At 36.3% G+C, this 17,818-nt stretch overlaps 4 protein-coding genes across 12 annotated transcripts in view; 3 read left to right on the top strand and 1 right to left on the bottom strand.

Annotated features, from left to right (window-relative positions):
* The first annotated feature begins 61 nt into the window (after positions 1-61).
* LOC128895420 (zinc finger C4H2 domain-containing protein) lies at positions 62-1,809 on the top strand. 4 transcript variants are annotated; one of them, XM_054157980.1, is made up of 5 exons: positions 62-419; positions 583-754; positions 828-1,009; positions 1,127-1,336; positions 1,546-1,809. In XM_054157980.1, exons 1-5 carry the CDS (start codon positions 358-360, stop codon positions 1,673-1,675), a joined length of 756 nt encoding a protein of 251 aa, XP_054013955.1. In that variant the 5' UTR covers positions 62-357; the 3' UTR covers positions 1,676-1,809. The 4 variants fall into 4 exon arrangements, with proteins under 4 accessions (XP_054013955.1, XP_054013953.1, XP_054013954.1 ...); XM_054157978.1 differs by having other exon boundaries at positions 1,112-1,336; XM_054157979.1 differs by having other exon boundaries at positions 67-419; positions 1,112-1,327.
* A 153-nt stretch (positions 1,810-1,962) lies between these two features.
* Positions 1,963-6,843, bottom strand: LOC128895412 (major facilitator superfamily domain-containing protein 8). 2 transcript variants are annotated; one of them, XM_054157966.1, is made up of 10 exons: positions 5,829-6,843; positions 5,254-5,349; positions 4,942-5,089; positions 4,634-4,877; positions 4,443-4,531; positions 4,144-4,363; positions 3,961-4,060; positions 3,754-3,888; positions 3,575-3,684; positions 1,963-3,429 (listed from the first exon to the last, which is right to left on the bottom strand). In XM_054157966.1, the coding sequence occupies exons 2-10, from the start codon at positions 5,283-5,285 to the stop codon at positions 2,918-2,920; spliced, it is 1,590 nt and encodes a 529-aa protein (XP_054013941.1). In that variant the 5' UTR covers positions 5,286-5,349; positions 5,829-6,843; the 3' UTR covers positions 1,963-2,917. The 2 variants fall into 2 exon arrangements, with proteins under 2 accessions (XP_054013941.1, XP_054013942.1); XM_054157967.1 differs by having other exon boundaries at positions 6,232-6,843.
* A 980-nt stretch (positions 6,844-7,823) lies between these two features.
* Positions 7,824-12,987, top strand: LOC128895407 (exostosin-3). Its single transcript, XM_054157956.1, has 11 exons — positions 7,824-8,156; positions 8,296-8,536; positions 8,617-9,157; positions 9,241-10,082; positions 10,148-10,363; positions 10,432-10,642; positions 10,711-10,967; positions 11,050-11,177; positions 11,248-11,524; positions 11,591-11,695; positions 11,773-12,987. Exons 2-11 carry the CDS (start codon positions 8,375-8,377, stop codon positions 11,875-11,877), a joined length of 2,844 nt encoding a protein of 947 aa, XP_054013931.1. The 5' UTR covers positions 7,824-8,156; positions 8,296-8,374; the 3' UTR covers positions 11,878-12,987.
* A 4,099-nt stretch (positions 12,988-17,086) lies between these two features.
* LOC128895404 (regulating synaptic membrane exocytosis protein 2) overlaps positions 17,087-17,818 on the top strand; it is a 66,743-nt gene continuing 66,011 nt past the window's right edge. For 4 of the 5 annotated variants that reach the window (XR_008461783.1, XR_008461784.1, XM_054157953.1 and 1 more), the window contains exon 1: positions 17,316-17,571. Coding sequence is in view for 2 of the 5 variants with exons in the window: in XM_054157953.1 (XP_054013928.1) it covers positions 17,462-17,571 (110 nt within the window). In the remaining 3 variants the exon portion in view is untranslated. Of the gene's footprint in view, positions 17,572-17,818 lie in introns of all 5 variants that reach the window. The other variant, XR_008461785.1, reaches the window with a different exon arrangement.

Genomic DNA, 17,818 nt, shown 5'->3' with positions numbered 1-17,818 from the left:
TATTGGCACGCGTTTGTTCCGCAGCGTTCTGCTAGATGGCATTAGATGGCATGTCGATAGCACAGTAGATTCGTCGTATTTCCGTGACTCGCAAACGCCAAATCTGGCGACACTGATTGTATTACACTGCAATGGCGTTGGTTAATTTTTGAAAATACAATTGCGAGTCCAACGATTCCGTTTGATTTTCAATGAAACTATCGGACACATAGTGTCGTATCGATTCTTTCGCCAATATTTACTTCGCTATGCCTTGACGAAAAACGTGCCGCTCCCGAATTCGCCGCGTTTATTTCATAAACAAGTTGTCTTCCGTTTGACAGGACTTGTCTAAACAACAGTGCCAATAAGCGTCTAATGATGTCTGCTACTGAAACCACGGTTATTTTTGCCAAGTTGGAAGCTCTGAAAGACATCAAGTATATACTCGAGTTTATATTCTCAACACTCTTTCATGAATTCGATAGAATTTTATAAAAATCTGTAAATTGTAAAACAGCTTTGCATACTGCTAATATTGTACATTTCACGATATGTGTATGTAGTTTTTCGTCGAATAAATAGCTTTCTTCTTTCTACCAGGTCGAAGACTGTTCAATTGGAGAAAATGAAACAGAGGATTTTACAAGAAGTAGAACAGACCGAACAAGAAGAGAAATGTTTAATAGAATACAAACAGGAAATGGATCTTCTTATGCAAGAAAAAATGGCACATGTCGAAGAATTGCGTCAAATACACGCAGATATTAATGCGGTATAATATGTGGTTATTGTAATGTCATCTTTAAAGTAAACTGAACGTGTAATCATTTATGTAACAATTTCAGATGGAAGCTGTCATTAAACAAGCAGAGGAAGCTAGGAACAAAGCAAGAGAGACTGCAAAATTAATTCATAATAACGACTATCAACCCTTGAAGCATGACATTGATCGTATGCGCAGAGAATTCCTAGGACTAGAAAGGTTACCAGAATTGTATGAAACTGAATCAGATCTCATTTCACCAGAGTAAGTATACTGTAATAATCTATCTTGTTTCTTGTTGCTTGTTTATAATAATTATCTTTGGTTAAAATTAATGAAACTATGAATATAACTTTTATCGCGTAGATGGTTTGTTCGCAGCTATTTCGACCGTCCGATGCAGAAGGCAGAATGGAGGGTGGAAGTACGGGGTGAAGATTTATTACCTCCACTTGCCTTACACCATCCTGGTCATCCAGGTAGTTCTACACCTTTCCTTGCCCCTCAACCCCTTCAAGGTCCAAGTAAACCAGAACCAAGACCATTACCCCCAGCACCAGGTCCACCTGCTCCAACATTCAGGTACCACTGGTATAACTCAATTTTATATTACATTTTTATATAACAAAGCATGCAAATACTAATTTTATTTCATAGTAACATATAAGTCATAAAATTAATTGCATTATAATGTACTTAATATGATAAGAATTTTATTGATAAAGATAATAATACATACAGTAATACATGAATATATAATGGCATACTACTCTTTCTATGTTTTGTTTCTTTGCTTTCAGGCAACAACCGCCTCCTATGAAGTCATGTTTATCCTGTCATCAACAAATTCATAGGAACGCACCAATTTGTCCCCTTTGTAAAGCTAAATCGCGATCACGCAATCCCAAAAAGCCAAAGAAGAAAGACTAATTGTAACTCTAAGTGTAATTTATATGAAATATCAACATTTCTGTCATTTATTTCTAAGAATCCATGTTAATGTTTTTTTAAAACTTATAATCATTCTACAATCTCGTAATTACATAAGAACATACATTACTGCAGATCTTTATATTTATAATATTTTTTTCAGTTCGTAGCTTTTCCCATAAAACTTTATTTAATCCTTTTTTACGATAATTATATATCAACTCTGTATGTAGACCAATAAAATAAGAATTAATTAAGTAATTCTCATTTTTAATGAGAAATATTAATAAAACTGTGTATGTTTTATAAATCCTCTTTGAATGAACTTCAAAAACTAACATTTATTATTTAAAGTAATTACTAAAATATATTTAATGTTTAAAATAAATACTTTTATAGATTTATTCTTATAAAAGCAGAGTAGTCATCTAAAATTCTATTTTTTTTACATCTCCACGTTTTTCTTTATTTTATTCCCAACCCTCATCATACATAATATTTCATGATGTAACTTCTTTAAAAGATATATACATATATATTTGAAAAAGGATATTTCATTAACAATACTTTGTAAAGTAAAAGTTGTATAAGATCTTTGATCGTGGTAAGTACATTAAAAAAGTTCAATTGTTTGGTAGAAAACATTTGAAATTACTAATTTGATTAACCTTTTATTTTAATATTTAATGTTAATATATTTATCTAAATATCAGTCTTTATTATTAACATTAGTATTTTTATAAATTCAAAGGATGTGACAACATTTTGAATGATTTAATTCATTGTAAATGAATAGTTCAAAATTGTTTGTACTACCATATTATTGTTTGTCTTAAGTCATTTGTTATATACTTTAACACTATATCCTGAATTCATAATACGAATCTAATTTTTTTCTTTTTAAACAATAAATTTTCTGATGTCGATTCTTCTTTAAGATTTCAATACAAAAATAGATTAACAGTAAAACTGCACGAATTTGTATCTATAGAAATTTATCTACCTTTACTTAAAAGCTACATCATCCTAATTGTATTCTTTCATTATTTGTACGTATATTTCTTTACAGTCTGTTTATATGTTTATACATGTAAAATCTGTGTAAGAAATCTGTAAATATTCACAAAAAATATACTTGCATTTGATGTAATATCATAATTGCATGTGTAACCAGTTCCTAATAACAGTCGTATATGTTGATACATTTAAAATAATATAATATAAAATTGTATTTCAAAGCGATTATTGCTGAACATCGTCACATTCTACGATTTCATTATTTTTTTGTGCGTCATTTGACTCTTGAGCATTATTAGATTTAAAATGAACCAAAGGAATTTCAACATCATGTTTTTCTTCATCTTTTGAAACAATTGCTTTAGGAGGGACTAGACGCTTGTTCACAATTTGTAGCCACAACATACACACTACTAACATTGCGCCAGTAATACCAAAAGCATAGTATGTTCCAAAACGTGAATATATTACACTAACAAATACTGGACCTAAGCCACGAGATGCACATCCAGCACCTGTCATGAAACCCATCCACACACCTTGTGGCCGCGGTCCTAACACCTTGCTAAAGATAGTTTGTATTAAAGTAACACCTAACGGATAGCCTATGGTGGTAAAACCATATCCAATAAAAAATTGTGTGACTGTGAGTTGGGGAGTATATAAACACCACTCTTGAGTACTGGGACATCCTAATATTTCTGTAGCATTAGTATCTTTTGTACCATTACTAAACACTATAAAATATAATAAAAGTTTGTGTAGAAAAATATAAAATTCGGAAAATCTTTTAAAAATAAATTAAATTCTTAACTATACATTAGCTAACAAGTTTAAATGACATATATAATACAAACAAAATAAATACGTTTCTGTACTCACATTTCACATAGGCAATTTGTGGAGGATCAGGGCCCCATGGGATGCACAGTATTCTTCCAATAATCATAAAAAAGAAACCACCCCACAGCATCACCTTACGTTCGTTGAACCTAATAATAATTAAATGATAAACAGAAAAAAGTCAGTTTTTGCTGTATATTTCTATAAAATATAGTAACCTTTTACATAAAGGCTCGATCATAACGAATGTAATACAAGAAACAATAGCACCAATACTCATCAATAAACCCATATAATATAAAGATTCTTTCTTTGACCAAGCAAACTGATCCATAGTTAAAGAAGTACCAAGCCTAAAAGAAGTTAAAAAAGGTGAAGAGTGATAAACAAAGAGGAAAGTATATCAATGAAATTATTATACTAACGTTTCAAGGAGAACGAAATTAAATACCAAGACAAAAAAAGCACAAATTAATGTCAAAGATGCTACATAATCGGGTTTTACAGACTTCAACGTTTCTTCTTCTGTAGTTGATACATAGAACGTTTAATGGATCCATTAAAATTGATTTATTTATATTGATATTACTTAACATTGAACATTTTACCTGTTGCTTTTCCTTCATTTTGCATAGCTTCACGTAAAGCAATCCTATGTTCCTTGAAATTCCATGGAAGAAACAAAACAAAATTAAGAACTCCCATTATAACATTTATCCAACCAGTCATACTATACATATTAACAGGTAAATTCAGAAAATAAAAACCATTCTCTCCAAGAGGTGTAACTGCTGCTTGTAATCCGGGACCTACAACAAACCCCAGTACCTAAACAAATTTAAAATATATTATATAATCATATTTTACTTATGGAATTAAGCAAGGAGAAAATACTAAACTACATTACCTGAGCAAGAGATACCATAGAAACTGCATGTGTTCTTTCTTCAACTTTAGTAGCTGCAGAAAGGTATGACCGTGCAACTGCAATATTTGCTAAAAATAAATCATTGGTATATTATTGGAACGAAAATTAGTATTATACCGGTTGTATTATAATAGTATTCATCATAATTCAAAATTAAGTAAAATATTAACCAGAACTAACTCCAACCAAGAATCTGGCAGCAATCATGAAAATTTTTTGATCGCCTGGTAAAATTTCAAGAATACTATATAATCCTGATGCAAATGTAAAAAGGGCTAATGTTGTTAACAAAGGTAATCTTATTGATCCTCTCTTATCTCCCCACCATCCTACTAAAGGAGAAAATAACATTTGTGCCAAGGGATTAGCTGCAACTACATATCCCATAAATTCTTTGCCTGCTTTGCTATCCAACTGCAATTTTAATATATTGTTACATATTTATAATCTACTCTTGTTATACTCTTATTATGCTTACTTTGTCAAGATATGGCCATACTCCTGTGAGTATAATACTAAATCCAAGAGACATCAAAAACATAGTAAAGTAAATTGCATAGATACTCCTCCATCGTTGTTTTCTCTCGGCAACAGTTTCTAAGTCGTCATCCACAGGAACAATGGATCTAAAAAACAGGATATAACTGTTTTAACACTTCAAGTTAAGTATTTCTGAATACACATTTTTATGTCAGTATTAAAATGGCAATACTCTGTTTCTATAGATCTACTGTTTGAAGGAAAGAAAAAAAAAATATTTCTTAATATATCAATTTTTTTTAAATGTTACCTTTTACTAAATAATTTCCTGTACCAATCCATTGAAAATTATGATATAAAACTGATATAAATTAATCGACTATAGTTTTTTCATATAATTACAAATCTGGAAAGAAAAAGTAAAATGTAGTTTGTTAAGCAAAAAAAATAATAAAAATAGGTTTTAAATATATGTATATCTTATTGTATAATTTACTCTATATTAGAAGAATTGTTATTTCATGACAAATAAGTAAGCACATTTAAGAGTATCTTCAATGGCTTTAAATATATCTTTCCTTTGTTTTTGCCTGATAAGAGAAAGATACACATTACTATACATGAATTTATCCCAACAAAAAAACTAACAAATAGTTTAAATTCTTCTATCTATAGAACAATCATGTAAGTGGTATTTATAATTTCAAATATTTTTTAGACTTTGTTAACTTTATGTTAATAGTTTCATATATCGTTAAAAATAAAGTAATGTACATCACAAGAAAAACAGAAATTTAGACTAGATCACTTATTTTTTTCACTAAATGAATATCCTACATAAATATTTCTATAGCCAAAAACTTTCAACAACTTATGGGTAATCACCTCCAATGCACTATTTATAAACTTTATCAGCAAAGCAGCATTTTACGTATTATAAATTCCTTTAAAAATTCGCGCAAATGCGTGTCATCTGAGTAAATATATCACAGCTGGATGAAATACACCACTATTGATTTAAAAACACTTGATCTTTGTAGCACTAAAAGTCTTTACTGAATCTATTTTAATAGACCCTCGCGTATTTAATTCGTACTGGCAAATATAAAACACGAGTTAAATTAACAAATAACTAGATGTATATAGAACCAAAGACTGACGTGAACTGTAATCTCAAAGTGTATACTTTTTAATTCACTCGCATGCATCAGCACACATGTATCAATCGTGCTTTGAACGTGTTTGTTACATTGACAGGCATTCTTTGTTCAAATCAAAGTACACTCACTTGACCATTTAACTCATAAAATGTTCAGCATTAATCGATTATGTGTAATCACACCTGACAAAGATAAAAGGGACACGTGTTTCAGGTATGAATTGTAACTACTGATTATTTTGTTTGGTGAACACATTTCGTGCACATGTACTGTTTGTATTATTAACGAGTTATATTTATACTTGCTGCCGTTATAAAAATCCAACTTATTCTTGTGCATATCTATCGTTTAAGTGCTCGGTCGTTCTTATTTTTGCAAAATACGCGTAAACAATTTGTGACTCTATGTACGTGTAATTTAACCAAAAAAAATTTTATTAAAATCACCAATCACAGTTATCGAATTACTTAAAAATTGATAAAAATGTTTGTTCTTTTGCAAGTCGGCATTTAAAACCATCGATAATGGAGTAAACTTTATCAAAAAATTTGAATTTAATGTAACGTAAATGGAAAGGATCGTCATAAAGTCAATGTATGAATATGTATAGGAATTAAATAAAATATTTTTTCTTTGCCTTTATATCATCTTCCTTCTTTTAAACTTTATAAGTAAACTGTGAATATAATAAATAGAAATAAATGTACAATCCAATATGATTAAAAACCTGTTTGTGTAATCTTTATTTTACAATCTTTTCTTATATGCCAGTCTATGTACAAGGAAAAATAAATGTTAATATGGTTAATAATATGGTCTATAATTATGGTGAGAGTAATGTTTATCAGAATGTCGGTCGTGTTTATTGCCTCTGTCGTTCCATCTGTCCCAAGCATTATTGCGCCTCCCATGACCATGATTCTGACGCATCCATTCATATTGAGATCTACGTGGTTTGTTATACCAAGGATCCACAATTGGTGGCTTCTTTAATTCCATATTTTTAATTTTCATAAATGCACTATCCTTTTCTGAATAACGATCTTTGAATTCATTTTCACATTCTTCCAGAAATTTTTTTTGTTCGTCTGTCATATTTGTACTTCCCATGTTTTCTCAGTTCCTATGTAGTTAGCAGTAACAACATACAACTGTAACATATGATAAGTCCTAAATCAATGAAACGTATCACTTAAAATGTATAACTTCTGAAGAAACAACTCAATAAGAATAAAATCTACTTAAAAGAATCTGTTTAACAGTTAACTAGTGTGGACCATAAATTAATATAATAGTGTTTAACAGTTAACTAGTGTGGACCATAAATTAATATAATAGATACAAACATCTGATTATTGTTTTTATTTATGAAAAAGGAATATAATAATTTATTTATTAACCGTTTGAGTGTCGCAATAATAAATACGAAGGATCAAGTAAACGCCACAATGAGCACTGCGCAGGAGACCCAGCAAAACTCGGAGTTGACTTCAGCGACAGTTGCGGAAAAAGTAGGAAGCACTGGGACAAGGATAGATAGCTCACGTATTAAAATTTGGTACAAAGTTTGTAGCGCCGCGTAGGAAAAATTCACCCAACTAAAATGTGGAGTGGATGCGCATGTAATGCATATTTATGTTATGCACATTTTAGTTGGGTGAATTTTTCTTACGTGGCGCTACAAACTTTGTACCAAATTTTAATACGTGAGCTTGGTGGCTTGGACCCACTGAAACGGACGAATAAGTGGAATAAACAAATGGAGGGAAGCAAGAACGTTGATATCGATGCTGATTTATAATTAATAACCTCTATGCCGTTCTTCGAATGGAAGTGGTGTTGAAGTAATTTTGACAACTGTCATCACGTATTCCATTTGACTTAGTCTTTTTCAAAGGATAGTATATATTCCTGGATTCTTTTATAATGAAGTCCATGATTCATTTATAATAAACGCCAATTATAATTGACAAACAACTGAGAGAAGCATAATTTCCTTTTTAGCTTACTAATCGATAATGCCAATAAAAATTCCGCTATTATCATGTTTTTGGTGAGATATACATACGTTCCTTAGTATTATAATTTTGTCATTGTAGATATGAAAAGATGCTAATGTTTTATATAGATTGATAATTTTGTATGTAAGATTTCATGTTTAGTATGTTTCAGTCCCCTTATTGTGTTTACAGAAATTTGTCAAACAATCAGAAAGCAACACCAGTAATTTAAGATTTAAATAACCATGAACAATTGTCTATAACAATCACAATGGGAGGAAGCATATTTGAATTACTTCCATTATATCATCAAAATGGAAGTGGAAGAGAAATTTGTCATTGGATAACACATATCAAGTTATCTAGAATTATAATGTTAACTTCTGCTGTTTTATTTATTGTACCATTATTTACTCATTATTATTTGTCAAAGGTATTGTTTATTTTCTGAATATGTATGAAATATTATCAAGTATAAAAAATTCATTTACAATAATGAAATTTATATTATAGGTGGAGTCTGATTCTCCAGACAGAGATATTTATCGTACATTTTCTACTTTGGAAGCTTTTGAAGATTTTACTCCAATGAAAGCTTCTCAGTTGAAAATGAGAATTGAGGAGATGCTACATATTAAAGTTTCTGTAAATAACGAACTTAGAGACTTAAGTGCAAAAAGGCAAAGGCTTCAAGTTGAAGTTAGCAGTTTAACTCAAAAAATTGATGAGCTAAAGCAGGAACTGTTGCATCAGCAGACTGATCTTGATAGATTAAAAATCAGTGTTGAACAAGCTCAAGTAGCTCAAAGAGAAGCAGTAGAAAGAAATACACCAGAATTGGCACCTCCTAAGCGGATATTAATGGATTCCGTTCCTGTAGTATTACAAAGTATTATGCCACATTCGTGCAGAATGTACAATTGTTTTGATCATAGTCGTTGTGCATTAACAAGTGGTTTCCCAATATATTTATATGATCCGGATCAGTTTTCGATAGTTAATCCTGGTTGGGGTGTTGACGGATTTCTAAAAACTACTATTAAACAGACGCTAGGTATATCTGTATCTTAATGAATTTATGAATTTATATACATATACAAGTACATTTTTATCTGAGATATATGTTATATTTATCAGGATACAATCCACATCTTACTGCAAATGCAGCTGAAGCTTGTATATACATTGTACTCATAGGAGAAGTCCTTCCCATTGAACAAAAAATTGATAAGAATTACCAAAAGCCTATCGATATAAGAAAATTGCATGCACTTCCTTATTGGGGTGGAGATGGCAGAAATCACATTTTATTAAACTTAGCACGTAGAGATCTATCTGTAGAATCTGGAAATGTCTTTAACAACCTAGATACAGGAAGAGCTATAATAGTGCAATCAACATTTTATAGAAATCAGTTTCGTGAAGGTTTTGATCTGGTCATTCCTCCAATTTTGGGACCTCCGGGTGGAGATGTGTGGCAAGATTGTTCTCATATGTTACCTGCAAGAAGAAAATATTTGTTATCTTTTCAAGGAGAAATGAGATCTCCAAGAGTTACAACTATGACACATCAAAATGATGATGCTGATGTAGATTTAGAAAGATTAGCAGTTGATGAGAACAATTTGGATATGTTCATCATCCAACATCTGAAAGATATGAGTACCGGAATGACTTTGGATAAATTTTTTATTCAGTTTGAATGTATACCGGCATCAGAGGAGAAGAATGTAATAGAAATTCTTGACTGGTCCCTGTGTGGAACCGAGTCTTCGAGGAAGAATATATTAAAGGAATCAACGTTTGCTTTAATTTTAGCACCCAGCAATGCTTCGTTCGTAACTACTTCTTCTATGCAAGCTAGATTGTATGAAGCTCTACGGTCGGGATCCATTCCAGTTTTTTTAGGTGGCGATCAAATAATATTGAGTTACAATGAAGTTATTAGTTGGCGTAGGGCAGCAATTTTTTTGCCAAAGGTAGAAAATATGCTGTACTCTTAATGTAATGTTGTTTCTGCATTAAATTACATTTTGAATTTTAGGCCAGGGTAACTGAAATGCATTTTCTGTTGCGTGCAGTACCTGATACTGATCTGTTAAGTATGCGTAGACAGGGCAGATTAATATGGGAACGCTACCTAAGTACTGCACAGGGTGCAGTAGATACTATTGTAGCAGTAATTAGGGATCGACTCGGTATACCCCCGTTGCCAGCACCTCAAACTGCCAGTCCAAGTGTCTTTAATGAAAGCTTTGTGGTAACCACTGTAAAACTCAATTACATTGTTTGTGTTTCATTATTCGTAATCATTCTATTTTCTTGTAGCCTTTGAAGTCTGATGCTATTATTACCGAGCCAGAAGCTGAGGAAAGTTTGGGTCCTCTTGAACCACCATATCCATCCCCAGCTTTTAAGAGAAATTATACCACAATGTTACTTCAAAGCAATGAAATCTGGAACGATTGGGTGGATCCATTCTATTTATATCCTCAATTGCCTTTCGATACCGTCCTTCCCAGTGACGCGAAATTCCTTGGTAAACAAAGTTAATATTCAACATGTCCGTTAATATGAACGTTTTCATTTATATTTTACCAATTTTAGGATCTGAAGTAGGATTCAGACCAATTAGTAAAGGGGCAGGAGGCGCTGGCAAAGAATTTAGCGAAGCTTTGGGTGGAAATTATCCGAGAGAACAATATACAATTGTAATGTTAACTTATGAGCGTGAACAGGTTCTTATAAACTCTTTGGCTCGGCTTTATGGGCTACCATATTTAAATAAAGTTGTAGTAGTGTGGAATAGTCCTAAATCACCTATGGAAGACTTAAAGTGGCCAGATATTGGAGTTCCAATTCATGTAATATATTATGTTGTTTCGTTAATGAAAGCAGAAACATTTTCTAAATCATTGTCTAAATAAAAAAATTTCTTGTACTTAGGTCATAAAGGCACCAAGGAACAGTTTAAATAATAGGTTTCTTCCATTCGATGCTATCGAAACAGAAGCTGTCTTGTCAATTGACGATGATGCTCATTTAAGACACGATGAAATTATGTTTGGATTTAGGTACTTGTAATTATTTTTATGTATATCACATTAAAAAAGTTAGATATGAATATATTGATCGTGTCTATAGAGTGTGGAGAGAACATCGAGATCGCGTAGTTGGATTTCCTGGCCGTTTTCACGCATGGGACCAGAATTATCACAATGCCTGGAACTATAATTCTAATTATTCATGTGAGCTATCAATGGTTCTAACTGGTGCTGCATTCATTCATAAGCATTACACATATCTCTACACTCATTGGTTACCGCAAGCCATTCGAGATAAAGTTGACGAATATATGAATTGCGAGGATATCGCTATGAATTTCCTCATCTCCCACATCACAAGAAAACCACCTGTTAAGGTCAGTAAAATGATGATTATATTTACAATATGAACATTCCATTTTTGTTATGTTCATTTTGTACAGGTCACATCACGCTGGACCTTTAGATGTCCTGGCTGCCCAGTTTCTCTTTCAGAAGATGACACACATTTCCGGGAAAGACACAAGTGCATTAACTTCTTCTCTCAAGTAAGTAAGAGAAACAATGTCAGAAGATTGCAGCGTGCATTTTTAATAAATATAGAAATTTTAACTTTTCGTTTCAGGTTTTTGGATATATGCCACTTTTAAATACACAATATCGAGCTGATTCGATATTATTTAAAACAAGAATACCGCACGATAAACAAAAATGTTTTAAATTTATATAAAGAACTACGATAAACAATAATGAAAAAGAATTAACACGCTTACACGTATCCAGTAATCGTTACTTGATAGGATTTACATGGTTTTGATAACATTTTGACTGAATTGATACACATTTTCTATAAAGTATGTCAACGCGTGTAATAAATATTTTAGAATTTTTTTATCGTCCTCTTTTTTTTTTATTGTATTCTTTTTTTATCTAAATACATATTGTTTGATCAAAATGCACATTTTAAAATTAATTAAAAAATTTAAGTATTCGAATAGCGAAGAAGTAACTACATGTAAGTACATCGTAATAAATTTATTTACGTGACGATTACTACCGATCGAGATCATTTTTAGGAGACACGGGGCAGGACGAAAAGTATAAAATATTGAGGACGTATACGATACCCAAGTGTACAAATGGCAAGTCTGGTAGAACTAAACCAAGATTCATTGATTTTAATTTATTTGAAATATGATCAATTCAATCGGAATTTTCCAATGATTATTATTACATACGACGAATTTAATATTCACAGTTGTAAGTAACAATTGTTAAAAATGTACTGCCTGTCAAAATAATGTAAATACACGTAAATTACGTAATGTGATACAACTTCAATTTGAGGAAAGGGGACTTTTATATTGAAATGTTGATTCACAATATTTGTAACAACAACTGCTTGGTCTCGAATTTTGCATTATAAGTTGTTTATGTTTACAGCGCTTGAACAGCAACAGTGACTTTGTTATCGTGCATCACACCATTGTAATTGTGCCAAATTTTTAACGTATATTTACTTTGGTATAAGATAACTTATCTTCAGTTATTCTCTATATCGGATTTTAATTTTTAATCCATAATACTCTCGAAGACTATTTGTACATACATGTACATATCGCACACCGTTTTATCTTGTATCATTTAATGCGAGTGTTCGCATTTACTATAAAATACAATAATATAGGTAAATATAGCTCGTACGACTACTGGTATGTACAAGAAACCACTTTGTAAATTTGGTTTTATATTAAATTCTGTACAACACGTTGTAAGTTTAACCTGAAACGAGTTCAGACCTACGTGCAGAAAGATAAATATATATTATGTATGATTGTGAATGGAAATTTAGTTATTTCACTGATAAAAATAATTTATCAGGAAGGGTATTAATACTACAAAAAAATGCGATTGTCGCGTATAGCATCGATGGAAACGACGACCGAGTGTTTCTGGCTTTATTCCAGGTATCATTAATCATGCGTACCCGCATATTGTATACCATAAAAACAGATACACGGAACAGGTTGGTAAAGTCTACCAGTTTCAGGCGACGGTAGTTGGCGAAAGTTAAAATTAATCGTGAACGACATCCTTGGATAAGCTTTCTTAAATTTAACGTAATATAAAATGGAAGTTATAAGCTAGTCACCCTTTACACTCCGAATTTTCTGATTTCACTACATTTTTGTCGAGCCACACTCGATATAGGATCGTAAAGGGTTAAAATACATATGTATAATTGCCCTGGATTAAGGAGAATATGGTAATACGAGTAATTATAATGCGGACAGCGTCAAGTAATTCTAGCTTTCAAAGGCGAACTATATCGTTTGATCACATACGACGCGCACGAGATGTTTTTTCTCAAGAGAATATTATTTGAACATTAGCTATGGCCTTCTACAGTCGGATGCATCAGTATTATTCTATCGGACATGTATCGAGCAGATGTCTGTAGCAACTTTTAATTCTATCAGCAGTTAATTTGAAAATTGAAGGTCCCGTATACATATATTCTAATACCTTGCGTAACATTAAAGTATAACAAAAAATTTCATAATAATTACATTTAATCGCAGACAGCAAGTAAGGTGTGTGGAGCATTTCATGAGCAGCGCTTAAATTTCTCCGAATCTGCAAAACCTTAAAGTGATCCAAAATTTCCCGTAAATGAGGTTGAATTTCGAGCACCGTACCAACCGCACGAACCTTTGACAACGTTGTCGTCTACTATCGCGTTTAATGTCTCGTAACTACAAAACGAAACAGGAACATGCCCGCCTCTGTTATTTCTCCTTACCGAGAGGAATCTAAACGGTATACGAAGCTATTGAAGTATTTCATCTCGGATCAGAGCGTCCAGACAATGGTCGTCACAGACGACAATCGAGACGCTACGATTCTCGCCTGGATTATTCATACTTTCCCGGGTTCTGGCTACACGGAGTAAGCGGAGCGATGGTTTTCATTCAAGCTGTTACAGTTAAAAAAAAAAAATAAACACAAAGGTGTGTCAATTTTCCATTGCATTATACCGTTATACATACATACATAGATGCTTACGCGTAAATACACTTTTATTTTTAGAGTGGCACCCGTATGATCCCTGGATAATGCGGTCGATGAAAACAGGCGGTAGCGAATTATACGAGAAAGATTTGATCGGTAATCGGTAATCAATTATGTTACTGAATCATACGCTAGGGACGGTTTGAAGTTTTTGAAAATTACCATGTCGCTAGTCCGTCGAGATGATATTGTTAGGGCAGCACACTGTACGGTGTCGCGACGCTCGTTAGCATTCGAATTCACCGCCAGAACGAATAAAGTGGTACCGTTGCGGCGGTGAACCCCATTGGTTTATAGTTGGATCAATACGGGGTTTTACCATGACGTAAGTACAGCCTGTGGTCCTTATTGGTTCGGACGTACGCTGCATCCCATTATTTATTAAGACCGCATGAACGGGCGGTTTTCGGTGCATCCGGGCGCGGGAATCGGTACGCAACGTTACCTCGCGCATCCACCATAGATAAACAATGAACGACACGAGGCTGGTGCAAGACGATCCGTGAAAATGTACGGAACGACTTTGGCGAGCGACGGGTGTCCTTTCGAACGCGTTTCCATTTCCTTCCCTCAAGTTTGGTCCGGTACATGCATGAGAAACTGGAATTCGTGCGGGCTGGGTGGTGGTCTGTAATGGACAAACAGGGAGGGAGGGCGAAAGGGAGGGGGAGCAGTTCGCGCAACTGCGGTCGTATACAAGCACAAGAACGAGAACGAGCGCGGGAGGGTGTCCTCCACACGGTGAAAAGGTCTCTCGGTGGTTCGGCACGGTTTTTTTCATGGACGATAGCCGCGATAGGAGCCGATACGAGACCCCGTACGCTGGTGGCTAGCGCGATTTCGACACAGCGAATCCGAGCAGGAAGTCGATTCGTGGCCGGAAATTAGCCCCCTTCGCGGAACGGTTGTCTCGTTTCAGTCCATTGCGGAGAGGGTTGGTGCAGGCGCTGGCGAACGAGGCGGGGGTGAGACAGTGTGATAGCGAGAGGGGAATGTAGACGGACGAGGGTAAGGGCGAGGTAGATAGGACTGGATAGAGCAGGTAGAGGGAGAAGGATGTAGGCGAGCGGCGGGAGCACGGGCCAGAAGGGTGAGAAACGGTGAGAGGAAGAGGGGAAGATAGCTAAGGGTAAAAGAGCGAGACGGAGAGAACGAACCGTCAGTGAGAGTAGTACCAATCGCGGAGCGTTGACGGACATAAGCGAGCTAGGGGTGTGGAATAAGCTCATTCGTGTGTTGTTCTTGCGTCGAACGTACAGAAAGGAAACGCTTGGAACACGAAAGAGAGCAATAACGTTCGTCTAGCTGAATTCCCGCGACCGAGTCGCCTCCGTGGTTCGGGTGCACGCGTGTGAAATTAGTGCGAGCGTCGACGTACTGTCGCTGCAGAGAATCACTCGCGATAACGCCGTGAGTTGCTGTTTTAACCTGACGAGAGAAAGAGAGAGAGAGAGAGAAAGAGAGAGAGAGAGAGAGCTGGCAGTGGGAGAGAGAAAGAAGATTCCATTTTCAGGGAAGAGAGCAACGATTTCTGGTCTTCTTGAGGAGGAGCGACCAGCTGACGGTACGCGTCGACGATCGTTCGAACGTCGGGGACAGCCGGTCAGCTGGGAAACGGGTTTCGTGGGTGTGGAACGATCTGGTCCGGGGCGATTGATTGTGTGGGTGTCGCGGTCGCTGCAGAGACGTCGAAAAGCGCCCATCGTCGCGTCGGCCGCCACGTGAATCGCGAACAGCGACAAGTACTTGTGGTATTAAATATCCTTTGGAACGGTGGGACGCATAGGTGGCAGGGGATTCCTGTAAATACTCCGATCTGCGGGAATACACGTAACTCCAGCGTCGGCGGACCGGGCCACTTGAAACAACGTTCTCTGTCACAGTGGTCGCGGAACGTTGTTGACGAACCGCTGGATACTCGGTAAATCTGGATCGATTCGATCCTGTTACAGCTGCGTGCTGGATCGCACTCGTCCATCTATCGAGAAGAGGCTGTCTTCTCGTGTACACGTAGGAAACCGACGTTACTCGGTCACCCGTTCCCATTCTTTCATATATCGTCGAAATTCGAAAAAAATATCCGAGAGGCGACGAGCAGGACGTAACCATCCAACGTTCCAAATTGATCGCGCGATCGCGATAAACCACGGACCGATTTCGTCAGAGGTCTAGCAAGCGATCATCTGCCGCGCGTTGTGTATCAGAATCGTGGAGCTGCTTGTTCAAAGTTCAAGAACCCGGACTTTGTGTGTACGGCAGAAACGAGCGCAACCAACGGCACCCGTGACCCGTTTTCCTTTTCAATCGATGTACTCGTGAACTGGACCGCTGGTCCGCTCGAAAACCTCGGCCGTTCGAACGGGATAAAACCGAGGGAACAGAGGGTAAACAACGAGGGAAATTCGAGAAGGAAATCGGCTCGGAGGCAACGAAGGAGAGAATCGAGGCGAAGGGAATTCCCGGTGCGCGCGCTGTTACCGGATCGCGCGCGTTCTAACCTCGCAGCCGCCATCGTATCGAGGACGCGAGGAGAAACCTCGTCGAAGGTCGGTTTTAAAGAGGACCAGGGGGCCTCGCACCGTTCCATGAAGCTGGCTTCGACCGGAGAACGTACACCGGGGACGGAAGAAAGAATGCGAGAACCTCCTCACAGCCTGTGAACATGATTTGTCATACAGATGCAGCCAGTGGTAATCGTACGACGAGAGACACAGACGACGAGGACGCTGACGGAGACGACGATCGCGGAGACAGCCAGCGTCGCGTCGATGCCTCGACGAAGCTGAACACTCGCGTTGGAGCGAGCCTGCCCGACGACGATAAGGCTATCCGGTACCAAACGGCTACTTGTGTTTGTCTAACAGTCAGTCAGACGAACGTCGTCGTCGACGATCCTCCAGCTTGCAAAACGACCGCGATTCATCGCACCAGCTGCGTCGATCGGCAGTGTACCAAGGAACGTACGCGTACCCGGCGTAACCTGCGTTTATCGGAAACGTGCTCGTGTTGTCGCGGCCAGCTGGTGCGATTACCAGGTGTCGGATGACTCCCCCCGTACCACGCAGCCTTCCCGTAGTCGTAGAAAGGACGCGATATCCCGTAGGAAGGAGCATTGCCGCGCGGCGAGCGAACATCGTCGCGGTCTCTCATCGGCGGCGTCGTCGGTGGTGCGCCGGCCCGCGCGTCGCGCCAAAGTCCTCGCGATTAGACCTTCCCGTGCACGTTCCTATCTTACGTCCGTGATGGCGGCTGTACCTGATATGTCGCACCTCACCCCCGAGGAGAGGAGCACCATCGAGGAGGTTATGATACGACAGAAGCAGGAGGAGGAGAAGGAGAATGAGATTATGAGGTACGTCGAGTCTTTCGATTCCGTTACCCTTATTATTTTTCCGGAGTAATTAACCAGGCCAATCCTTTCTCGTGTTCAGATGTTGTTTTCCACTATTTTATTTCTAATTGAGCTAATTTCTATGCAACGCAAACGACATCTTTTCCGTTTTTGTTAAAGCAACGGTTCGTTAAGTATATATTTGTTGGCTGATAACGAATATATGTAAAAGACTATTCTGTTGCAAGTCGAAGCTATAAAGTAACGG

Source organism: Hylaeus anthracinus, unplaced genomic scaffold (genome assembly GCF_026225885.1).
Source record: "Hylaeus anthracinus isolate JK02 unplaced genomic scaffold, UHH_iyHylAnth1.0_haploid 5, whole genome shotgun sequence".
NCBI classification, from domain to species: domain Eukaryota; kingdom Metazoa; phylum Arthropoda; class Insecta; order Hymenoptera; family Colletidae; genus Hylaeus; species Hylaeus anthracinus.
This window is presented reverse-complemented; position numbering and strand designations above follow the sequence as displayed.

Excerpts from the sequence above, each read along its gene's own strand:
- LOC128895420 (XM_054157978.1), top strand. The coding sequence starts at position 358 with ATGATGTCTGCTACTGAAACCACGGTTATTTTTGCCAAGTTGGAAGCT. Across the intron at positions 755-827 it reads TACACGCAGATATTAATGCG|ATGGAAGCTGTCATTAAACA; the intron begins GTATAATATGTG and ends TAACAATTTCAG. Across the intron at positions 1,337-1,545 it reads CCAACATTCAGGTACCACTG|GCAACAACCGCCTCCTATGA; the intron begins GTATAACTCAAT and ends CTTTGCTTTCAG.
- LOC128895412 (XM_054157966.1), bottom strand. The coding sequence starts at position 5,285 with ATGGATTGGTACAGGAAATTATTTAGTAAAAG. Across the intron at positions 4,061-4,143 it reads AAATGAAGGAAAAGCAACAG|AAGAAGAAACGTTGAAGTCT; the intron begins GTAAAATGTTCA and ends TATCAACTACAG. Across the intron at positions 3,889-3,960 it reads AATTTCGTTCTCCTTGAAAC|GCTTGGTACTTCTTTAACTA; the intron begins GTTAGTATAATA and ends AACTTCTTTTAG.
- LOC128895407 (XM_054157956.1), top strand. The coding sequence starts at position 8,375 with ATGGGAGGAAGCATATTTGAATTACTTCCATTATATCATCAAAATGGA. Across the intron at positions 10,643-10,710 it reads CAGTGACGCGAAATTCCTTG|GATCTGAAGTAGGATTCAGA; the intron begins GTAAACAAAGTT and ends TACCAATTTTAG. Across the intron at positions 11,696-11,772 it reads GCATTAACTTCTTCTCTCAA|GTTTTTGGATATATGCCACT; the intron begins GTAAGTAAGAGA and ends TTTTCGTTTCAG.